Source organism: Xyrauchen texanus, chromosome 39 (assembly GCF_025860055.1).
Source record: "Xyrauchen texanus isolate HMW12.3.18 chromosome 39, RBS_HiC_50CHRs, whole genome shotgun sequence".
Taxonomy (NCBI): domain Eukaryota; kingdom Metazoa; phylum Chordata; class Actinopteri; order Cypriniformes; family Catostomidae; genus Xyrauchen; species Xyrauchen texanus.
Genome location: NC_068314.1, coordinates 690,291 through 715,000, shown reverse-complemented (window position 1 = coordinate 715,000; position 24,710 = coordinate 690,291). Strand labels below are relative to the sequence as shown.

The window sequence follows — 24,710 nt, the reverse complement described above, 5'->3', positions numbered from 1 at the left end:
GTTTCTGTAATTCCATCTGATGTTAGTGTTTTTATGACATTGTGCTATGATTGACTAAATCTTCCTGTTGGACGAGAACATATGTTAGTGTTTTGAAAAATTATTTGATTTTGAGACATGTGTGCAGTGTTTTGGTAGACATAGTGTATTGTTGCTAGTGTATTATTGTATTTTGAAAATGAGTGTTGGAGTTTAGTTTACAATGTGTGATTTTGAGCATGAAATTAAATGTTTTGCCAATTGTGTGTTGTAGGTGTGTTGGTGCGTTAAGAGTTTAGGAACCAGCTTGACCACGCGCTTCATAGGCCAGGGCAATAGCTTCGCTCACCCAATGCGACATAGTCTGCTTGGTGGCGGCCGCCCCCTGTTGCGGCCCCCATGGCAAACGAATAGTTGCCCTGACTTACGCCACTGGCTAGTTCAGTGGATATAAGTCTGAAGGGCATGGACTGGACAAAATCTGTAAAGTCTTTCCTGCTCCGGCGTTGTAAACGCGGGGATCAGAAGGCCTCGAGAATGACTGGATGTAAGGTCGAGAAAGGTACCTTAGGCAGGTAGTCAGGGTTAGGGTGCAAAATTGCTTTAGCCATTCCTGGGGTAAATTCTAAACAGGCCGGCAAGACAGACAGAGCCTGTAGATCCCCAATTCTCTTTAGAGAGGTAATCGCCATAAGAAAAACCATCTGACTTTCAGTCATTCTCTCTTTTCTCCTTTTTTTTATTATATATTTTTCTTTTTTTTTAGAAGAGAAAGAAGAGAAAAGATATTCTGCGCACTGCCTAACCAATTCTAATTCCTAGCAAAGTAAAGAAAGTTCTGACAGGCTCGTGAAAGCACACACACACAGAGTGATCTCTGAAGACAAAAGATTTGACGACGCGCTGGTTACACATCTATTTATAGTCCAGCCCCAGCATCCAATGATGTCACCAGCAGAGGCTATAAATTCCGGTCAATGTTCATTGACGTGTTGCACACATATTCACAGCTGGTCACACACATGAAGTTGTTCCCAAAGTGCTTTCAGCGCAGCATCAGAACTTTAGCTTTTTGTAAAGTGAACCGCCTTTTGCGGTTAAAGGAGAGGATTCACCCTGAAATAAGATAATAAACCGCTTTCTTTAAACAAGTATAAAAAAGTGGGTAAAGATGTTGCATGTGTGTAAATTATGTCAAATACATTTCAGCACCAAAGTAAATGAACAGCGACCAATCAAAGAAAACAAACAATCTATGTGAGATTATAAAATAGACTTTTCCACAGAGATTATAAAGTGCATTCATAAAGTATTCAGACCCTTTCATTTTTTCCCCATTTTATGTTGCAGACTTATGCTAAAATGCACTTTTCCCACATACATCACATACCCCAAAATGACAAAGTAGAAACCAGATTTTTGCTAACTTTGCAAATGTATAAAAAAAAAAAAAATCTGAAGTTTCACGTTGACATAAGTATTCACACCCTTAAAGGGATACTCCAGCTGTGGGAAGATGAATGTGTATTTAATAGTGGTCATTTATGTAGTAGAAATGTGAAATTATTTTTGAATTTGAAGCATTCTAGACTGAGAAAAGGCAAAAAATGTATTTTTTACTCATGTGGCTGAAAGACAACAACTCCCAGAATGCACTTGCTTTGCCGCACTTACGAGGCCACTCCCAAACCACGAAATAGTAAACACAACGTTAGTAATGCGAACTAGGCTATTTGCACATACAGTATGTAGCATACATGAAAATATAACAATAGCTCCGCTGACTACTGCGGAACAACATTGTGATTATGCCGGTGTCCAAACTCTGTACATTACGTCTTAGTAACAAAAAGAAATACAAAACAAATACTCACTTTACACTAAGCTGTCCATTTGTCCCTGCAGGCTTTGGCTGGCGTTTCCAATTTATCTTTGGGATCCTGAAATAAGTTTCCAGGACCCCCCGTCCATGTGTGGTACAAAACTTGGGTGCTCAGTTACATATGCTAGCGGTGCAGTTTCATCAGCGGATTCAGCGATCTCATGCAGAAGCAAATGGCATCGCTGAAATTCGCGACAGCAATAGGACTCTATCTGTTTGCATAGACGCACAGCGAGAGCACTGACACCGCCAGTTCGCCAGCTGCTCCGCGAACAGCAGCTGCTCCGGCCGCCTCTTGTCCCTCCATCTCCCGCAACTGTTTGTCGCTGTATTGCGGCTCGTATAGGTAGCCGCGAGCATCCGATTCACACAAAAGATCTTCGAAATCCCCATCTGTCATTACTTCAAAACTTTCTTCCGCCATCCTGATTAGACTATTATACAAAGTTTTACAGAGCAAGAGCCTGTTAGCTTAGCTAAAGATGGCTGACACTATCTTTACATTCTATGAGTAAGATCCCGCCTCATGGGCGTGGTGAAAACATCGGAACTAGCTACTAATACTGGCTGTAGTTTGAAGCCTCTAGTCCAAAAATCCTCCGATGACCTAAAATGACGATTTTTAAGCGCCATCGGAGGATTTTTCCAGACTAAAATTAAATTTTCTCTCATATCATGGGGATATGAGGGGGGGAAGCAGGGTAATTCTAAAATACTACTGGTTTTCTACTGATACAAAGCTTAATGCTAAATCCTGGAGCATCCCTTTAACTCAGTACTTAGTTGAAGCACCTTTGGCAGCGATTAGAGATTCAAGTCTTCTTAGGTGTGATGTGACAAGCTTTGCATACCTGGATGTGTGGATTTTCTGCCATTCTTCTCTGCAGATCCTCTCAAGCTCTGTCAGGTTGGATGGGGACCATCTGTGGACAGTCATTTTCAGGTCTCTCAAGAGATGTTCGGTTGGATGCATGTCAAGGCTCTGGCTGGGCCACTCAAGGACATTCACAGAGTTGTCCCGAAGCCACTATTGGATGCCTTGTATCTGTGCTTAGGATCATTGTCCTGTTGGAAGGTGAACCTTCAGCAGAGTCAGAGGTCATGAGCACACTGGACCAGGGATATCTCTGTATATCTTTGCTGCAAACAGCTTTTCTTCAACTCTGACCAGTCCCCAGTCTCTGCCGCTGAAAAACACCCCCACGGCATGATGCTACCACCACCATGCTTCACCGTTGGGATGGTATTGCGCAGGTGATGAGGGGTGCCTGGTTTCCTCCAGACATGGTTGGAATTGAGGCCAAACAGTTCAATCTTCATTTCATCAGACCAAAGAATCAAGTTTGCCACAGTCTGAGAGTTTTTTAGGTGCTTTTTTGTAAATTCCAAGCTGGCTTTCATGTGTCTTGCACTGAGGACAGGCTTCTGTCTGGGCAATCTGCCATAAATCCCGGATTGGAGAAGTGTTGCAGTGATGATCGTCCTTCTGAAAGTTTCTCCCATCTCCACACATTATCACTGGAGCTCAACCAGAGTGACCATCGGGTTCTTGGTCACCTCTGTTACAAAGGCCCTTCTCCCCTGATTTCTCAGTTTGGCCGGGCGGCAAGCTCTAGGCAGCTCTTCCCCAGATCTGTTCCTCGACACAATCTTGTCTCTGAGCACTGCAGGCAGTTCCTTTGAGCTCATGGCTTGGTTTTTGCTCTGATTTGCATATGCAGCTGTGAGACCTTATACAGACAGTTGTGTGCCTTTCCAAATAATGCCCAATCAATAGAATTTGCCACAGGTGGACTCCAATCAAAGTGCAGAAACATCTCAAAGATGATTCAGAGAAATGGGATGCACCTGAGCTAAATTTAAAGTGTCATAGCAAATGATATGAATACTTATGTCAATGTGATATTTCAGTTTTTTCTTTTTAATAAATTGGCAAAGTTATAAAAAAATCAGTTTTTTTATTTGTTATTAAGGGGTATGGAGTGTAGATTGATATGAATATATATATATATATATATATATATATATATATATATATATATATATATATATATATATATATATATATTTTAAGCATTTTAGCATTAGGCTGCAACATAACAAAATGTGAAAAAAATGCACTGAATGCACTGTAGTTGGCAAATGTTAACTGCACAGAAGTTGATGCAATTAATTTGTTTTTATTACCATAACACCACCCTTTCCCTCAGTGCTTAACCTTCCCTGTGAGCATGATCTTTGAAGCAGCACTGGACGTAGTGTATAGAGGAAATTGTGTAAATTGTTTGGATTTGGACCGATACAATTTAGATATGTGAATAAAGATTTCTACTAAAAGCATTCATTTGTGAATGTAATAATAATTTAATTATCGGAGGTACAAATTAGTTTTTGGAAGTTCAAATAATCCATTTTAAATCCTCTTTGCTCAAAAATCTGAGGGGGCACGTTCATTCTGATTTTGCATGACACATCTGGTTGCTGACCCTTGATTTAAGTTGTTTTATTATTATTACTATATAGGTTATATATAGAATGTATGCATATTTTAATATCTCTTACCTGCATCCAGATCCTCACTGCCGAAGTGATTTCTGTAGAAGAGCATGAGCTCGATTCTGTAACATTTATACAGCAACACCAAAAATATCAACATCAGCAGAATTGCTCCCAAACCACCAGCTAATTCCACCGTATACATCAGCTCAACTAAGAGAGAGAGAGAGAGAGAGAGAGAGGGCCAAAAATTCTTCCATTTAACATGTTTGGGTATTCAAGTAAATCCAGTTAAAAACTAATCTTAATGCTTTGGCATACAGTGAAATTTGTATTATAATTTTCCAACTTTGTTTCAACAGTTTGCGGAGGCCCTTTGAGATCCATACAGAAATGTAGTGAGACTGATGTGGATAAAATTGACTCGCCTGCACAGACCTGAACACCATTAAACACCTCTGAGATGAATCAAAGCACTGGCTCAAAGTTTTAGACCCATCACCCAATATCAATTTCTGACCCCACCGATGCTCTTGTGTCTTGTTAAACATTTAATTTCAAAACCATTGACATTTATAAGGAGCTTCCACTCTTCTGGGTTAGTTTTCCACTAGATGTTGAACATGCCTGCAGGGATTGGCTCTCATTCAGCCACAAGAGCATCAGTATATATAAATGTAGATAGCTTCACATGCTGTGTATTTGCCTGTGTATCAGTGGTAAAGTTGGCTTGTTCACCTCTTAACTACATTTGATTTGAGTTCAGACCTGAATTCTGAGACCTGCAGATGAGGCCGACATCACCGCAGTCTTATGTTGTAGATGAGACAGGCTCCTGCGCATTTGAGAAATGGCTGCAATATTAAATGTGAGAGGTGCATTCTTCTCTATACTTGACTGCAGCAGTCAAATGAAGATGAATGACTTTGAAATTAGTTAATGTGCTCTTTCTTACTCAGCGATAGACCTGAAAGAACCTGCAGACTTCTCGTCATTTACTCTCATGATGTCTGCATCTGTTTATCAACAATGACATTTGTATTGTGTCAGAGCATCTGTGACACTGTTGCTTTCATCTGTTGTGTGTTTGGAATATAACACTAATGATGATGAATATTTGTCAATTCTAGAATGAATTGCTGCACTTTTCACATGGATCTGGTATATTTGCATAGCTGCAGGAGTCATTCTGATTTTAACCCCTGAATTCTGATTGTGTTTTAGCTGTTTATGCAGACTTTGTTTGAAGAACTGTATTTCATCAGGTGCTGATAAATTGGAGCTTGACATTTTTTTGTCAGAAACACAGGAGCACCTGCACAAACTTGTTTAGGCATGGGCTGAGATGTCGACTCAAGGACATAAGAGTCCGGAGTAGCAAAGCATCTAACCCATAAAGTTCGATGAATGTGTGCGAAGAGAACCCTATCACAACACAAACTTGTCATAAAAACTGATGAATGTGAGCGGAGAGGACCAGCCTGTCGCATCAAAAACTTGTTCAGGCATGAGCTGAGATGTCGACTCAAGGGCATAAGAGCCCAGAGTGCAGAACATCCAAACTAGAAAAGTCCAATGAATGTGTGCGGAGAGGACAACCTGCCGCATCACAAACTTGTTTAGGCATGGGCTGAGATGTCGACTCAAGGACATAAGAGCCCGGAGTGGCAGAACATCCAAACTAAAAAAAATCGAATGAATGTGTGCGGAGAGGACAACCTGCCACATCACAAACTTGCTGCAGAGGGAGACCTCTAGCCAACATTTTAGAGGAGGAGAGCCCTCTGGTAGAGTGTGCCCTAAAACCTACTGGTGAAGCTTGACCGCGCGCCTCGTAGTCCCGGGCAATAATGAGGATGCCTCTTTGAGGGCACCCCGCCCACCAAGCCGTGGCAAACCGCAGTGGCCACATAGAACCTGGCAGTGGTGAGGCAAGTGCCCGCTGACAGTTCTTTCTACAGAAAATCCAGAACTGAAGCAAACTGGCAGTTAGCTAGTTCTGTAATAAGAACTTTAGTAGAAGGAAACGCGTGAAGGTGCATTTGTGCTGTGAATGTGTTACTACGATCAGCCCCTCCCGAGGGGGTTGCTGGGCGACTCGGGGAGAAGTAGAGAAGACATTGTGCTATCAACAGAGGCGAAGAGGTCCTCTTCTGCCCTGTAAAATCTACCCAGATCAGTTCCAAGTGGAGAGAGCCCTAGCACTTGAAATGGTCTCAATAACCTCAAGAGAAAACCCTGTGAACCTCATTTGGTACCCTTAGGGGCCAGACATGAAAGGTTTCAAAATTTGGGCCAAGGATGAGAAGGTCCTCCCTGTTCAGAATCGCCCAAGGCGAGCCGTTGAGGAGAGGAATTAACTCCGAGAAACATTTCCTGTTCGGCCAGCGCAGTGCCATTAATAGGAGGCAAGACCCTTGCTGGTGAACATTGCCAAGACTCCCGGGAGCAGAGAAACCGGGGAAAGAAACGCATAGACACATTCTGGGTCATGTATGTGTCTTAACGTCCAGACCCAAGGGGGCTGGGTGATTACAGGGAGAAGTAGAGGAGACATTGCGCTATTCATAGAGGCGAAGAGGTCCTCTTCTGCCCTAAGATCTCACCCAAACTTGTGGAAAAAGTTCAGCATTTAAAAAGGTCTCGATAACCTCAGGAGAGAGCCCTGTGTCCCTCAGTTGGTACCCTTAGGGGCCAAACATGAAAGATTCCACAATTTGGGGCAGGGATGAAATATTGCCCTGTGCCTGAGATAGAAGATCCTTCCTGTTCGGAACCACCCAAGGCGAGCCGTCGAGGGAAGAGATTAGCTCAGAGAAAAAAGAAGTATCTGACGACACCTGGTGACATATCCATTTATAGCCTGGCTGCAGGTGCATCTAATGATTACATCAGCCGAGGCTATAAATTCCGGTCAATGTTCATTGACGTGTTACACACACTATTTCAGCTCGGTCACAATTAGGGTTGTTCCCCGTAGCGTTTAGCAGCGCAGCATCATAGTGAAGCTTTTTGTAAAGGGAACAGTGAGATGGCGTCAACAACCCAGTAGGCGAGCCTCTGTTTGGAGACAGCGTTCCCTTTCTGCTGTCCCCCAAAGCAGACAAAGAGCTGCTCAGAGCATCTAGAGCTCTGCGTGCAGTCTAAATAGATACGCAAAGCACGTACCGGACACAACAGCGAAAGGGCTGGGTCTGCCTCCTCCCGGGACAGCACATGCAGGTTCACTACCTGGTCTCTGAGTACCCGTCTATCATGTCGTGGTGAGCCGCGATGGCGGCGACAGACACCTTGAGGGTGGAGGGGGACAGCCTCCTCTCCAGCCTCTCCTATAGAAACACGAGCACTGACCTAACTGCGCACTTCTGTGGGTCTTCAGCCCAGGAAGAACGCCAATTTGCGAACAAGTGCCACTTTAGGACGTAAATATGCCTGGCTTGGTTGATAGTATCTATAACGGTCGATGGTAGACCGGCTAGATCTTCCGCATACTGTCCAGGGGCCAGACGTGGGGGTTCCAGAGGTCTGGGTGCGGGTGCCAGAGCATGCCCCGTCCCTGAGAAAGAAGGTCCTTCCTCAGGGGAATTCGCCAGGGAGGGGCTGTCGCGAGGAGCATGAGGTCTGAGAATCAAGTCCGGGTGGGCCAGTAGGGGGCCACCAGAATGACTTACTCTTCGTCCTCCCTGACCTTGCACAGCACCTGTGCAAGAAGGCTCACTGGGGGGAATGCGTACTTGTGCAGCCCTGCGGGCCAGCTGAGTGCCAAAGTGTATGCCCCGAGGGGAGCCTCTGTCCGGGCATACCAGATTGGGCAGTGGGAGGTTTCTTGGGAGGCAAACAGGTCTACATGGGCCTTGCCGAACCGGTCCCAGATCAGCTGGACCGACTGGGGTTGGAGCCTCCACTCCCCGCTGGGCAAGCGTTGTCGTGACAGCGCGTCCGCTATCACATGGAGGTTGCCGGGGATGTGAGTGGTAAGCAGTGACTTGAGTCGCCGCTGGCTCCAAAGGAGGAGACGATGGGCGAGCTGTGACATGTGGTGGGAGCGTACTCCGCCTTGGCGATTTATGTAGGCTCCCACTGTGGTGCTGTCTGACCTGACTAGGGCATGTTTGTCTCGAATTAATGAGAGAAACTTCCTCAGGGCAAAGAAAACAGCAAGCAGCTCTAGGCAGTTGATGTGCCAAGGCAGCGGGGCCCTCCGACGGCCTGCGGCTGCGTGCCTGTTGCACACGGCGCCCTAACCCGGTTTGGAGGCGTCGGTTGTGACCAGGATGCATCGGAACACCTGCTGCAAGGGTACTCCTGCCCGTAGAAAGCAGAGGTTTGCCCAGGGTTTGAAGGTTTGGCGGCAGGCAGTGGTGATTCTTACACAGTGCGTGCCGCGGCGCCATGCTTGTCTCGGGACTCGAGTCTGAGGCCAGTGCTGAGGTGGTCTCATATGCATCTACCCCAGCACGCAGCCACCGCGGAGGATGCCATATGCCCCAGGAGACTTTGTTGAAACGTAAAAGGGACCACAGTGCCTGGCTTGAGGGAAGCGAGGCATTTCAGCACCGACATTTCAGCACGTGGAGAGACGTGCTGACATTGAGACTGAGTCTAACTCCATGCTGAGAAAAGAGATGCTCTGAACCGGGGCGTGCTCACTCTTTTCCCAGTTGACCTGAAGCGACAAACGGCTGAGGTGCCTAAGCACCCGGTCTCTGTGCGCGCATAGTAACTCTCGCGAGGGGGCCAGGATGAGCCAGTCGTCGAGGTAATTGAGTATGCGTATGCCGGCTTCTCGGAGCGGGGCAAGAGCTACCTGTGCGACTTTCGTGAAGACGCGAGGGGACAGAGACTGGCCAAAGGGGAGGACTTTGTACTGATACGCCTGGCCGTCGAACACGAACCTTAAGAAGGGTCGATGATGAGGGCGGATTGAGACATGAAAGTACGTGTCCTTCAGGTCTACCACTGCGAATCAATCTAGATGCCGGACGCCAGATAGAATTTGTTTCTGGGTGAGCAGTTTGAATGGGAGTTTGGACAGAGCCCGGTTGAAAACTCACAGGTCCAAGATCCGCCTCATTGGAGAGAATGCTCATCCCGAGCTCGGATTGTCACACAGTGCGTGCCTCCGAAACCAGCAAGCGTGCCGGGGAGGCGAGGGGTTTCGAGGGGGTTCACCAGGCGAAACGGAGCCAGTCATTGTCCCCGGATCGTCTTCATCGCCCGCGGCGCCTGCCTCAATCTCGTAGGAAGGAGGCGAGGCGCGGGAGGCGGCTGAAGTGGCTTTCTCTCACTACAAGAAAAAGCCTACAACCGCAATGCTGTCATGGCTATGTTCTCATACTGAAAACATAGACCATTCATAAAAATACTGCCTGCGTGTGATCACAACCCAGGAATGCAAGGCAGTTTTTCTGACCGTCAGAGCTGGGGAGAATCATCCGCATCCAGAAACTACACAGGGGCGGAAAAATCGTCTTTAAAAAGACACGTCCTGAGAAGGACGTTCAACGCCGCTGTGTTTTGCTCTTTAAGAGTGAAATTACTCTTTTAGAATAATTCTTTTGAGTTGTCTGTGCTGTCGAAGCGCCCAGGGGCAAGAATGCACAGCCGTGCACGAAGGAGAAAGCCGCTGCTGTGCGCCATAAAGTCCAACAGCATACAGAGCGTCAGAGGATTTAAACAGGAACTTGGTGTGTAACTCGCAGCAGACTGCATGCACGACTATCGACTCCGAAGAAATTTTCTGAATGAACTCCCGTATTCGCCCCGCTTAAATACCCGTATGTCCGAGGGCGGGATATGCAAATACTGTCTGCCAACTTCTGATTGGCCTTTTTTCATAGAACAGAGGTATATATCGGCACTCAAGAGAGACCCCTAGTGTCGCTTCTCTGACACAACATGGAGAGAGCGACAGAAGGGGAACTTGAGTAGCTTTAAAAAGTATTAATGTATTATAATCATACAGTGAAGACCAGTAGTATTTTATGTCACATTTAATTTCATTCTGAACATTTATTTGAATACTTGATACTGCTGTTAAAACTTTTAAACTGTTATAAGTTTTCTTAAATGTAATTGTTTTGTTTGTTTCTAATAATTTATTTTGTGTCTTTTCTCTTATTTTATTAAAAACTGTTTACTTGTCTTAATCAATTGAGAATTTGCAACAGTATAATGAACATAATTGAAAAATTAGCATTATTATTATTTGTTTAAGTATCAAAATTGGTATTGAGAGTAATCAAATTCCACTGCCAACTACTGAAATTTTGGTATCATAACAACACTGCTTATATATTGTGCATGGTAGATCTTGAAATAATAACAGTAGATCTTATTCGAGACTCACGCGGCACTATGCGAGTGTCAGATGTGAGCTCTGTGGACTTTGCTAGTTTTTAATTATTTTTCTGTTCTAAACCGGTCAGATTCAATACTCAGGCCCCAGACCAGGGACTTGGTTTGGACGGTGCGGCGGGAGGAATTCAACATCAACTGTACTGCATGTCTGTAATGCTGATGAAGGTGGTGGCGGACTTGGAGGATCTTGTGATAATACGTTGATTGATAACTTCCATGGAGATTACATTTTCTGAGTTGGTTAGAAGAATCGGGGATGTTGAGAAATGGATAGATTATCTGGTGTCATCAGAGGGGGATTTAGCTGCTAACCCGCTAGCAACCAAAGTAGATTTGGAACGTATTTGGGAAAAGTTGGAAGACCTTGATCGAAGACAGGCCTCGATCAAGCCTGGCCAAATTTCTGAGATCATCCGATAAAAATCTTGTGTTACACGAGGCGAGGTGTAAAGTCTTTGGCCTTTTGAACTACAACATTTTCTTGTACCCAGACTTTGCGAAATCGACAAGAGAGAAACATGATGGATTCAGGGAATTCTAGAAACTTATCAATGGAAGGTCGCTTTTGCACTAAATTGAGAATAGATACTGAGGATAGCTGCAAAATATTGACATGCCCCCAGCAAGCATTGTTCTTCATAGAGACAATGGGGTAAGTAATTTGGTGATTTTCATGTTGCCCCCAATCGAGCTTGACTCACTGAACATTCACTTGACTGTCTGAGGAAGCTGGGTGCCTTTTTTGTTTCTAGTTCCTAGCGGCTGGAGTTTGTTTTGTGGAATACAATTTTCATGAAACTCTTACATCAATGGAAGGTCGCTTTTGTACTGATGTTCCCAGCCAAATTGAGAATAGATACTAAGGATGGCCGCAAAAAATTTACATGCCCAATAAAATCAGTGGACTGAGGAAGCCATTGTCTGTTTTGTGGAATAACACTCCTTCAGGACAGTTGTGGATGAATCTGCACGTGCCTTGTGTTTATGCCTCCTATTGGATGGAGTTTGTTTTGTGGAGTATTTTTTGCAGGACATTGGAAGTATTAGGTCATCTGCTGGGAAGCTGAACAGATTTGTTTTGTGCTGGTTCTGCTAGCGGCTGGAGCTTGTTTTGTGGAGGAACACACCTTCGGGAAAGTTTTGTGAATGAATCTACATGTGCTTTATGTTTATTCTGCCTATTGGTTGGAGTTTGTTTTATGGATTTTCTTCTGTTATGTAATTATGTCTCTCAAAATGTATATAGAAACATAGGACTTGAGTAATCCAATTGAGTTTAGAGGGATGGACACCGGTTGGCACTGTTGTGCATGGGGTTAATGCACACATTTTTCTTTTTTCTGTTTGTTCGGTTGGTTCGGGGTTTGATTGTTGCATTAATGTTGGAATGTGCTCTTTATAATTTTGTTTTTGACACACAATGTCAAATGTTAATATGAGTGGAGTATCTCTATCTACGCGGAATGTAAATGGGTTGGGGCACCCCATAAAAAAAAGAAGGTTATTTATTTTTCTTAAATGTAAGAAATATGATGAAGTGTTTCTTCAAGAATCTTTCTCCGCAGGAAGCTGAAAAATTTGGGAAGATATGGGGTGGACATGTTTTCTTTAGTGCTGGCTCAAGTAAGAGCAGGGGAGTCATTACATTGATAAGTAAACATCTACAATTCAAATGTCTCAAACAAATTAAACATACATTATAAAGAGTCATTTTTGTTTTAGCATAAATTCAGGGGCAAATGTTGATTTTGGCTAATATTTACGCACCTAACTCTGATGATCAGGGATTTTTTTATAGATCTTGAAGGGATGTTGCAAGCCGCTGGCATCCCTCATGATATAACATTGGGAGGAGACTATGGATAAGCATTTTATGGATTCAGTCCTTGATCATAGTGAAACAAAAGTGTGAAAGCCCCCTTGAGCAACATTGATGAATTATTTTAAGGAGTTGGAAGTCGGACGGAGCGCTGGAAATGGGGTCATTTAGCATTTTTAGGGGACACTCGGGGAGGGAATGGGGAGAGAGAACTTTAGATTAATTATGCATGTTTAGTATATAATTAATTATTCTTTTTTTGTGTGTGTATTATTATTATATGTGACCACAGGGGGGTTTGTTGGGGGTTATGGTGGGGTTGGTGATTGGGGAGGGATATTAGTGGGGTTAAATGTTAAATGTTGAATCGATGTGTATGTGTTGTGTTTTTCTCTGTTGTGTACTTTTGAATCATTAAAAAATTTTAATTACAAAAAAATGTATATTAATAAAAGTTAAAAAATAAAAAGTAGATCTTATTCCATGGAAGTGTAAGCGCCCCTGTTTTAAGCACTCCAGATTCACTTTAATTGAACTTTTGCATAATTCAAAATATGTTTGGCCACTTCATGTTCATATACAAATAGAAATAACACACCATAGCACTGAGAGGGATGTTAAAATGAGGAGTGCATTACACAGCTGTTGTGAATTCAGCTACACACAGGACTTCATGCAGATGTCGCCAAAATAAAAGCTTGATGGAAAAATAACTCTTTGGTTTTACTGGAATCCGTAGCAATGCTCTGTTCATTACAAAAATATATATTAGGTTTTGTATAATAAATAATAAAAATCAATAAAATATTATAATATCACAATAGTATAATATTTAAGTTGACTGGGTTCCAAAAAAATAATAATGCTGAATAGTGGGCTGACAGAGTATCAGAAAGTGGACAAAAGAGGTAGACAGTGGACAGGTACAATTTGAAAAAGACAGTGTTCTTTCTCTTTCTCAATTTCACAGTTTTATTTATTAATTTATTTGTGGCTGAAGTAAAAAGGTCTGTATTTATTTCTTTTTGAAAGATCTTAAGTGTGAACCCTCAAAGAGTAGCACAAGTATTTATAGTTGCAGTAGAACATGGGCTAAAACATTACCAAATTCTGGTAAAAAGGAGTCACTGACTAGTTTTTTTGTTTATGATATCGGAGTTTAAATCACAATCACAATATTTTTCAAAATAATTGCAATATGACTTTGTCCAAATCGCGCAGTCCTAACACACACCTATATAATGTCCCCTGCAGTTTAAATCTGATGTGTTCAAATAAAATCCTAACAAGGATTGACTTTAAGCACTGATCATTTCATTAACGCATTAAAGTGTGACATTAAGTGTGATGATAAGTGTACATTTAAATTTAGCAAACACTTTTATCCAAAGTAACTTTAACCAAAATTAGGAATATATGCAATTAATCAGACAAAAGTTGACAATATCTGCAGTATCACACTGGCATTGTAAGACTTATTTAGCAAGTATTTGGTGCTGTAATAATGCTTTGTTTTTATACTACTTGTAGGACAAAATTGGACAAAAATCCATAAAACGATAAAATATAGGTCTGGATTTAAATACTCTTGGAATGCAAAGCAAAGCACACACATCACTGGACAGAAAGCGAGGCTTCATATATCATTAATTATGTGATTTTCAGAAAACAAAGAGGTGTTACCTCTCTTGCTCAGTTGTATATTGGCCTGTCGTCTTCCGTGGCCATTTTCCACATAACAGGAATAATTTCCCAGGTCACTCTCCTCAACAGCATCTATCATCAGTGTGATAGAAACCTCCTGCTCACCCAAGTGTTCTCGAAGCATTCTGAGATGGAGAAAAGAGAAGGATGATCACTCTACAACCATTTACACTATTAATGAATTGCACCCACTGATTGCACAGTTCCCCTTCTGTCACTCACTCGACGTTGTGTCGAATGTAATGACACAAGGGGTCTTTCTTGAGAGCCTACAGTACCTCTGAACTTGAGAAAAGGCCAATGAGAAATGGCAGACAGAATTTGCATGTCACACCCCCAGACATATGGGTATAAAGATAAGCAGGTGTGCATCTGTCAGTCATATTTTTTCTTCAGAGCAAAGCGGTTGTGCAGCAGCAAGCTGAAGTTCACTACTGTTCCACTCACCTCTTTTGGCAGAGCACTACTGTTGGCTCTACGGCACGTTACCAGCGGCTTTTTGCTTCTGTGCACACTGTGCATTCCACGACCCTGGGTGCTTCGACTGCGCTTCTGTCTAAAAGAGTGGTTACTTAAATGAGTTTGTTTTCACTCACAAAAGAGCAATACACATTGAACGTCCTTTTCAGGACACGTCTTTTTAAAGAAGCCCTTCCGCCTCGGAGGAGTTCCTGGATGCGGTCGATATCTCTCCAAGATTGGTGGTCATAGACACACATGACCATGGCAGCGTTGCGGTAACGGCTTTCATTTCTCAAGTTGAATACCACTTCAACCGCACCACAACCCCCCGCACGTCACTCTTTCCTACGTGAACCCTTCGTGAACCCTCCCCATAGCCGAAACGGCATGACGATTGGTACCTCAGGTCAGGGCGCCGCTCCAAGACCCCCGGTATCTTTTTTCCGGAAGTGCATGACAAGGTGACAAGGTTGTGGAGGGCACCTTTCACTTCCCACAGGTACACGGAGGTCCCCCAGGTGGATAGAGCGGTTGCAATGCACCTGTGCCCCGAGAAATCCACAACGTGGTGGGATCACCCGGAACTCCCCTCCAAGGCCTGTAGGACGACGTCATCGCTGACCTCGATAGCCTATAGCGCCACTGGACAGGCCACCTCCACCCTGCATGCCATGGCTCTCCTGCAGGTCCAACAAGCCAAGGCTCTTAAATAACTGCACCTGGGTAGTCCCGACCCCAATGTGCTGCAGGAACTGCGCTCCGACCACGCTTTCAGAGCCACGAAGGTCACAGTGCGGGCACTCGGGCGGGCGATGGCCACCCTCGTGGTCCAGGAACGCCACCTTTGGCTAAACAAGGTAGAGATGCGCAATGTTGACAAAAGGCCAGCTTTCTCAATGCCCCAGTCTCCCAGCTTGGCCTCTTCGGCGACACCGTCGACGACTTCTCCCAGCAGTTTTCAGCAGTAAAGAGGTAGATGGAAGCTATGTCACACATCATGCCGCGGCACCGCCCCAGCGCAGTCCACGCCTCTTCTGCCCGCCGAGGGCGTACCCCTGCATCCAAGTAACCGGGAGCTCAGCCGGGCCACCCAGGCCCAGCTTCCCTTTATACCCGTATGTCCGGGGGCAGGACATGAAAATTCTGTCTGCCAATTTCTCATTGGCCTTTTGTCAAGTTCAGAGGTACGAGAGGTGCTCACGAAAGACCCCTTTGTGTCACTACATTCAACACAATGTCTCGTTTGACCTGTCTGTGATGCTTTGCCACCATAGGAAATAGCGTGTCAGGAGACAGAAGAGCATCCCGAGGCTTAGGTGCTGAGAAAAGACTCAAAACACATACCTTGCTCCGCGTCCCCGGCAGGGGAAGAGGTCCAGGAGAGGCATCTTCGGAACTCGTCAGTGCTGGCCTGTCGGGGCTGAACAGTCTCAGGTCCAGACATGAGGTGACTGTGTCCAGGGAGCCGGGACTGTAGGATTTTGGAGCCGGGGCGCCGTGAGAATGGCACGCACCGGTTAGATGACCCAAGGGGTGAGGAAATCGCTCTTTTATTGAGAATGTTGGAACTGCAGCCCGAAGGCTGTGCTGCAAAGGAAAATAAGGGAAACAAGTATTCTCCTCCCGGCCCTCCTGAGCGAACGTCTGACTGCCCGGGTCATCCATCTCAGGAGCGCTTAGGAGCTTTCCTGATCCTGGAAGGGGTCCTGGAGAGGGGGGGCCTGTGCCACCTGCGAGGTTCTCGACGCTGGGGCTGAGAGCTGGGCCTGGGTTGAGGCAGAGCTGGCTGTTGTTTGTCAAAAAGACGCTGGAAGCTTCTTGCCAACAGAGGTGAGAGGAACAGTGGTGAACGTCAGCTTGTTGTTGCACAACCACTCGGCTCCTAAGAAAAAATCTGACTAACAGATCCACGCCCGCTTCCCTTTATACCCGTATGTCCGGGGGCGGGACATGCAAATTCTGTCTGTCAATTTCTCATTGGCCTTTTCTCAAATTCAGAAGTATGCAAGGCTCACAAGGAAGACCCCTTGTGTCACTTCATTCGACACAACGTCGAGTGAGTGACAGAAGGTGAACTGTACTTAAGTACAGTAACAGTATTTGTACTCCATTCCTATACACTTCTGCTGATACTGTGGCACCTGGTAAAACTAGATGGTGTGTGGCTTAGTTAAGATAAAGTGTTTTGTGCTGAAATTACGTTGAATTCAACCCTGAATCTTGATTTTTAGCAGATTATCTTCTCTTTCTTTCTCTCTCTCTCTCTCTCTCTCTCTCTCTCTCTCTCTCTCTTTACACACACACACACACACACACACACACACACACATACACACACACAAAGTTTTCACCTGCGCTGTGGGAAACAAACAAACATAAAAAAAACAACAAAAAGTGTTTGTAAGGAAAAGGAAGGTGTCTTTTCTTTGCAGCTGACATGGAAACACATTCTGCAGAAACAGATGAGGAATTCATTTAATTAAACTAATATTGTTTCTGCTCTTGTTCAAAAATAGATCTATACAATTCTGTCCTCTTCATGTTTGTTCACTAGGGTGATGTCATGACTGACATTATGGGATGAATGATTGTCAGTGTACATCAGTGTGTTTAATATGTACCTGATATCAGTGTCTTCTGTATAACCCTGATTATAATTTAAGGACATGGAAGATGTTATACATGCTTTTATTTCCTCAAGACTAGATTACTGCAATTCATTGCTCTGCAGCATTTCTCAAACTTCACTGTCACGTCTGCAGTTAGTCCAGGATGCTGCTGCAAGATTGTTGACCGGGACAAAAAAACACAACAATATATCCCCAGTCTTAGCATCTCTTCATTGGCTTCCAGTCAAATTTAGGATTCTATTTAAGATTTTATTATTTACTTTTAAGGGTTTACATGGCATGGCTCCTCCCGATATTACGGATCTCCTTCAGCAACACACGCAGAGTTTATTTTTAACGATCCCCAAGTCCCGTCTTAAGTCAAAGGGAGATCAGGCCTTTTCAGTGGCGGCACCACGGCTGTGAAATAGACTTCCACTACATATCAGGTCTTGTACATCAGTTGATGTTTTTAAATCTTATTTGAAGTCTCACCTATTTCACTTGCTCTTAATGTGGGTTCTTATTTTATGTGTTTTTTATTTTTTTTTATATTTTATATGTTATGTATGTATATGATCTGTTTATGCTATAATGTGAAGCACTTTGGTCAACATGTGTTGTTTTAAATGTGCTATAGAAATAAAACTGATTGATTGATTGATTCTGTATGCACATCTGTGCTCTTATTGTCTGACTTCTGACATTTATGTGCCCCTCATATTAATTTCCTGTCTCAAACCTATCCCTTTCAGAGTTCCTCTCATTTTAATTTTATTGAGCTCAAATTAATATAATTTCATATTTGCTTTAAAGAAGTTACTTTTTTGTATTTTTCAGCCATCCTCACTATGCAAAAATTTTTCACAAGTGCCTAAAACTTTTGCACAGTACTGTATATATATATATATATATATATATATATATATATATATATATATTTAAGCAATATCACACAAGCAAGAGATATGGCCCTACATCAGCACTGCTGTGATTCGGCACGCAGTGCCGTAGGTAATCACAGCAGTGCTGATTTAGGGTTATATAGCACAATTACAAGTGTAATATTGCTTAAATACAACAGTTCAATAAACAAATAAATAAATATTTTTTTTCATATATTAAAAAAAAAAACAATGGTCATAAAAACACATTTGTACATGGAACTACTTTCTTACGTGACAGATCAAAATCTGCCATTGCTGGTTCTAAACAAATGATGCGTCCAAGCCTCTGTTAGTAATTCAAAAATGTAACTTCAGAAATAGTATCACGACTGTTTCGAACAAGTTATTGGATAAACAAGGATGTTTGTGTTTGTGTGTGTGTGTGTGTGTTAATGTCTGGACATGTTTATGTGGTTTACGAGGACAATTCTTTAGGTTACAAACTGGTAATTTCAAGGGTATTATGCTATAAATGTGGTTTATGAGGACATTTCTAGTGTCCCCATAATTGAAATAGCTTAAAAAACATATTAAACAATGTTTTATTGAAAATGTAAAAATTCTGTGAGGGTTAGGGGATATAATCTATAGTTTGTATAGTATAAAGATCATTATGTCTATGGAAAGCCCTCATAATGATAGGTAGACCAACATGTGTGTGTGTTGTGTGTGTGTGTGTGTGTGTGTGTGTGTGTGTGTGTGTGTGTGTGTGTGTGTGTGTGTGTGTGTGTGTGTGTGTGTCAGTGAGTATGCGTTTGTGTTTTTGTGAGTAAATGTGTGTGTGTGTGTGTGTGTGTGTGTCAGTGAGTGTGTGTGTTTGTGTGTGTGTGTGTGTGTGTGTGCGTGTATGTGTATGTGTGTGAGAGTGTGTGTGTGTGAGTGAGTGGTGTGTGTGTGTGTGTGTGTGTGTGTGGTCATCACTGGACTTCCTGTTGCTGACAGCATGCTGCACAAGTGTTTTTGTTTGTAGCCTGATTAGCCTGCTTAGCATTGCTTATTCTTTTTCTCATACGGTCATCATTTTATCTTTTGTCATTTTACAGTGTTTCAGGTTTTTCTGCTTTTCTATTGTTTCATCTGCGTGTATTTTACCTGTTGCTGCTGGCGCCTTGCTCGAGTCTGTTTGTAGCCTGCTAGTTTTCGTTTTTTTAGCATCGCTTATATATCTGTTTTCAGCCTTTAAACCTTAACATCTGCTATTAATAAGTGCGCATCAGGTTTCCCCTCACATTATTCTCTTATCACGATCCAACTGCACGCACCCGTTTTTCTCCTCTGTGTTTCACAGATTATTGCATCGAGCTCAAAGCACTGCTTATCAAGAACAACCAACAACAAACAAACAATTGTGTGTGGGATTCACATTCATCTCAAACCCTAACTGCTCAGGAACAACCAACAACAACAAAGAATTTGCGGTAAGTCATGGTATCCGCTCATGTTTTTTCTTCCTGCATTGCATGTCACGTTTACAATATACTCCTCCATCAGCAGTGAGGGATTCACATGTGATAAATGTAATGAATTAGTCATGCTGATGGAGAAGGATAATGAGTTAGAGACAAGCATCTGAACACTAGTGGAGGTCAGTGAGAAAGAGAAACCTGTAGATACTGTTTCGGAAGCGAGTAGTAGTACAGAGAGCAACATAAACACTTTGGTTCCGGCTGTAGAGCCCCTGCAGCATGGCATTTGGTTGACGTCTCGGTGGCATACTCGCTCAGCAAAGAGACACCACTCTCTCATTCCTGTTAGGGTTTCCAATTGATTCTCTCCACTCAGTGATGCACCCACTGAGAATCATGTTGAAAGAGCCCTTGTTATTGGTTTTCCCTTTACAAAAAGCTTCACTAGGATGCTGTGCTGAGAAAAGCACTTTGGGAACAATCCTACATTGTGACCAGCTGTGAATATGTGTGTAACACGTCAATGAACACTGACCAGAATTTATAGCCTCGGCTGGTGAGATCATTGGATGCACCTGTGGCCAGGCTATAAATAGACGCGTCACCAGCATGTCGTCAGATACATCTTTTTCAGAGCCCATTCTGTGTGTGTGTGTGTCTCACAAGCCTGTCACAAACTTTCTTTCCTCTGCTAGGAGTTAGAATTTGGTTAGGCAGTGTGCAGTGAACCTTTTCTCCTTTCCCTGCTTTCACAATGTTTGGGGGAAGAGCATGCTGCTTTCGCGTTGGAGCGGGGAGGGTGCGAGCATTGCGATCTGCTTTCGGCCGAAATGCATCACGCTCGCCTCGCTTACTTCCAGGAGTCAGCGGCCACTCTTTCATCATGGGGCTCTCGCATATATCTGGCTGAGGAGGGAGAGACGGGTCCGTCCCTATCGCTCGCTCTCTCCCCAGATCCAGCTGATCCTTCTCGTAAGCCTGTAGCACGCCTCGGCACCTCTTCGTTTCTCGAGGGGTCGCTGAACCTCTGTACATTCCACACATAATAATAAAGTGGCTGAGAAATTACTCAAGGTGGTTACTCGGGCTGTGGCCAGACTACAGCTAGACTGGCCACGCGAACAAGAGAACCCCCCAAACGCTCCAAACTATTAGACAGATTTCTGTCTGGTGGCAAAAACAACAAAATAAATAAAAAAAGGAAGGGAATGCTATGTTAGTCCCTTCCTTTGTTTGATGACCTTCAATGATGCCGCCGGTCGAAAAGACGCTTGCAGGCTATCTCTTGCTGGGCTCGTCATCAGCAAACAGCCCGTACTATTGGCCGGTCTATGTCTGCCTTGGTCAGCGCGGAGAGGCACATTTGCCTCATCCTTTTGGGTGTCAGGAACAAGGACACATTTTTCCTCCTTGATGCCCCGGTTTCGCCTACTGGACTATTCGGAGACGTTTTGCCTACTGGACTATTCGGAGACGCCATGAGCACGGTTATCTCCAGGATCCAAGAGGCAAAAAGCCACGAGGAGGCCTTCAGGCCGTTCCTCCCTCGCCGCACTCAGGGGTCGGGTCTGTCGGCCACCCAGACATGCCTCGGTCCTGTTAGAAGGGAGGCTCAAAAGCAAAGCATGGCGAGTTGTGCTTCCCCTCGCGGTGACTGGGAACAGTTTCGTCGCCCTCAACAGCTGCCCAAACAGGACCTCAGGGTCGTGATTTCGAAAAGAAAGAAGCTCTGACGGTCTTGTACCCAGCCTTGTGGGGGTAGTTCCCCTCAGGACGGGGCGCGTGTACCATCCACTTCGGCCCTCCCGATACCTTCACGAAACCTCTTCACTCCCGCCGCCTTTGGTGCTTCGGGTGACAGAGGCTTCCAACAAAGAGTTGGGTGTACCGTTGCTTCCTGCCTTAATCCAGGACATGGAACACTCAACACCCCCTCAACAGGAAGTCTTAAATTAATACCCATCTCAGAGTACCTGGCAGTGTAGAAACTTCTGCCAGATATTTTTATGTGGGTCCTAAGAACAGTAGAGAAGGGCTACAGAATTAAATTTGCTCACCTCCCTCCATGTTTCAAAAGCATGGTCCCCACTACCGTAAACCGGAGCAGGCATTTTTACTGTGAAATGAACTAAATCTCTCGGTCTAAGGGGCCATAGAACATGTTCCCCTTCAAGAGAAAGAGTCAGGTTATTACAGCGAATACTTCCTGGTTCCCAAAAAGGGTGGGGGGTGCGTCCGACCTTCGATCTTCAAGGCTTGAACTGCCCAGTCAGGGTGTTAAAGTCCAAGATGCTAACTATCAAGACGTTCTTGTCACAAGCCCAACATCACGTTTGGCTGGTCACCATCGATCTCATGGATGCATATCTTCATATAGAAATTCTGCCACAGCAAAGGAAGGTCCTTCGCTTTCGGGGGCGAAGCCTTCCAGTATCAGGTTCTTCCATTCGGCCTAGCCCTATTGACCCGCACATTCATGAAATGCAGGGATGCAGCACTTTGAAACACCGGGGCATCCGCACTCTGAATTACATAGATGACTGGCTAATCCGATAGATAATCTGGGGGTTATATGGAATTCGATCATGATGCAGGCACAATTGTCTCCCGCACAAATAATTTCCATTCAGAACACCCTGAGCAAGGTCAGTCTAGGTCAAGGTTGCCATGCTTGTCAGTATCAACGAATAGTAGGTCTCATGGCATCTGCATCCGCGGTGATGCCATGAGACTGTTCCAGCTGTGGCTAAAAGCCAGGGGGTTTCATCCAAGGGCCGGTCCCCTAAGGCAAATAAGGGTTACACGCCACAGGCTTCATTCCCTTTCTATGTTGTTCAGACACCGGTTTCTTACCTTGGGTCCCACTCTAGGTGCGTCTCGTCATTGCAGGTTGCTAACGACAGATGCCTCCCTGACGGGCTGGGTAGCCGTCTTAAGTAGTCGTCCAGCTCAAGAGGAATGGGAGGGTCGTCAGCTCGGTTGTCACAGTAACTGTCTCTAGTTGATGGCTGTATTTCTGGCCCTGAAAATACTTCCTCCAGAGGCTGCCATGTCTTTTTGCGGGTAGGCAATACATCGGTAGTCTCTTACATAAACAATCAAGGAGGTCCACGTTCACGTCAGCTAAATTTCTGGCATGTCGGATTCTCCTTGGGGCCCAGGCCAAGCCCCTGTCACTCAGGGCAGATTATATCCCTGGATGCCCGTATGTGGGTGCAGATTTACTGTCCAGACAGAAAATACAGATGGGGGAGTGGAAACTCCACCCCTAGGTAGTGGAACAAATCTGGTTGAGATTTTCCAGGGCAGAAGAGGACCTCTTCGCCTCTATTAACAGTGCAATGTCGCCTCTACTTCTCCCTGAGTCACCCAGCCCCCCTGGGTCTGGACGTGATTGCGCATACATGGCCCTGAATGCATCTGTATGTGTTTTTCCCCGGTTTCTCTGCTCCCGGGAGTCTTGGCCAGAGTTCGCCAGCAAGGGTCTTGACTCTTACTGATAGCGCCGTGCTGGCCGAACAGGGTATGGTTCTCGTGGTTAATATCTCTCCTCGACGGCTCGCCTTGGGTGATTCTGAACAGGAAGGACCTTCTTTCTCAGGCACAGGGGACAAAATTTCATCTCCGGCCCGAATTGTGGAACCTTTCACGCTTGGCCCCTGAAGGGTACCAACTGAGGTACACGGGGCTTTCTCCTGAGGTTATCGAGACCATTTTAAGTGCTAGGGCTTCCTCCTCTTGGAACAAATCAGGTTGAGATTTTACAGGGCAGAAGAAGACATCTTCACCTCTATGAATAGCGCAATGTCTCCTCTACTTCTCCCTGAGTCACCCAGCCCCCCCCCCGGGCTGGACGCGGTGGAGCATACATGGCCTAGAATGCGCCTGTATGCGTTTCCCTCTACAAAAAGTTAATATGCAGCTCCAGTTAACTGCCAGATTGCTTCAGTTCTGGACTTTCTGCAGGAAGAACTGTCAGCAGGCACATGCCCCTCCACTCTCAGGGTCTATGTGGCCATCAATTCGGCTTGCCACGCCTTGATGGACGGGGTGCCCTTTGAAAGGCATCCCCTGCTAGGACCATGACCTCTTTATAGGACTTGGGGCAGTGGTGGCTCAGTGGTTGAGGGTTACCTCAGGGTTACTGACCAGAAGGTCGGGGGTTCAAGCCCCAGCACCACTAAGATGCCACTGTTGGGCCCTTGAGCAAGGCACTTAACTCCAGGTTGCTCCGGGGGGATTGTTCCTGTAATGAGTGCACTGTAAGTCGCTTTGGATAAAAGTGTCTGCCAAATGCATAAATGTAAATGACTTAGTAATAGTCCTTGAGGGTCTGGTTGAGACCCACTTTGAACCCCTAGAGTCAGCGTCTGACAGACTTCTGACTCTAAAGATGTTTTTTCTTATGGTGATTACCTCTCTAAAGAGAATTGGGGACCTACAGGCTCTGTCTGTTTTGCCAGCCTGTTTAGAGTTTGCCCCAGGAATGACCAAAGCAATTTTGCACCCTCATCCTGACTACCTGCCTAAGGTGCCTTTCGCGACCCTACATCAGGTCACTCTCTAAGCCTTCTGCTCCCCGCCGTTTGCAACACCTGAGCAGCAAGGACTTCACAGACTGTGTTCAGTCTGTTCCCTTTAGACTTATGTCCACCACACTAGCAGCCACCTCCAAGCAGACTGTGTCGCCTTGGGTGAGGGATGTTATTGCCCTGGCCTACGAGGCACGCGGTCAAGCTTCGCCAGTAGGTATCAGGGCTCACTCCACCAGAGGGGTCGCCTCCTCTAAAGCCTTTGCTAGAGGGGTCCCTCTGCTTGTGATGCGGCAGGCTGGTCCTCTCTGCACACATTCATCAAATTTTATAGTTTGGATGTTCATGCTACTCCGGGCTATTATGTCCTTGAGTCGACATCTCAAGCTCATGTCTGAGACCTCTAGACACACTTCACAACCGTAGGGGTCCGGACAGCCTCAGTGCGGTGAAGTGGGTATTCTCGTTCCCAAAGCGCTTTTCTCAGCGCAGCATCCTAGTGAAGCTTTTTGTA

At 44.9% G+C, this 24,710-nt stretch overlaps 1 protein-coding gene across 1 annotated transcript in view; it reads right to left on the bottom strand.

The window, feature by feature from the left end:
• The window catches only part of LOC127632445 (interleukin-1 receptor accessory protein-like 1-B), a 443,487-nt gene that overhangs the window by 23,288 nt on the left and 395,489 nt on the right, over positions 1 to 24,710 (bottom strand). Inside the window, exons 8-9 of the mRNA XM_052111029.1 lie at positions 14,220 to 14,365; positions 4,424 to 4,570 (exon numbers count right to left, since the gene is read on the bottom strand). Of these exons, the coding sequence (XP_051966989.1) occupies positions 4,424 to 4,570; positions 14,220 to 14,365 (293 nt within the window). The remainder of the gene's footprint in view (positions 1 to 4,423; positions 4,571 to 14,219; positions 14,366 to 24,710) is intronic.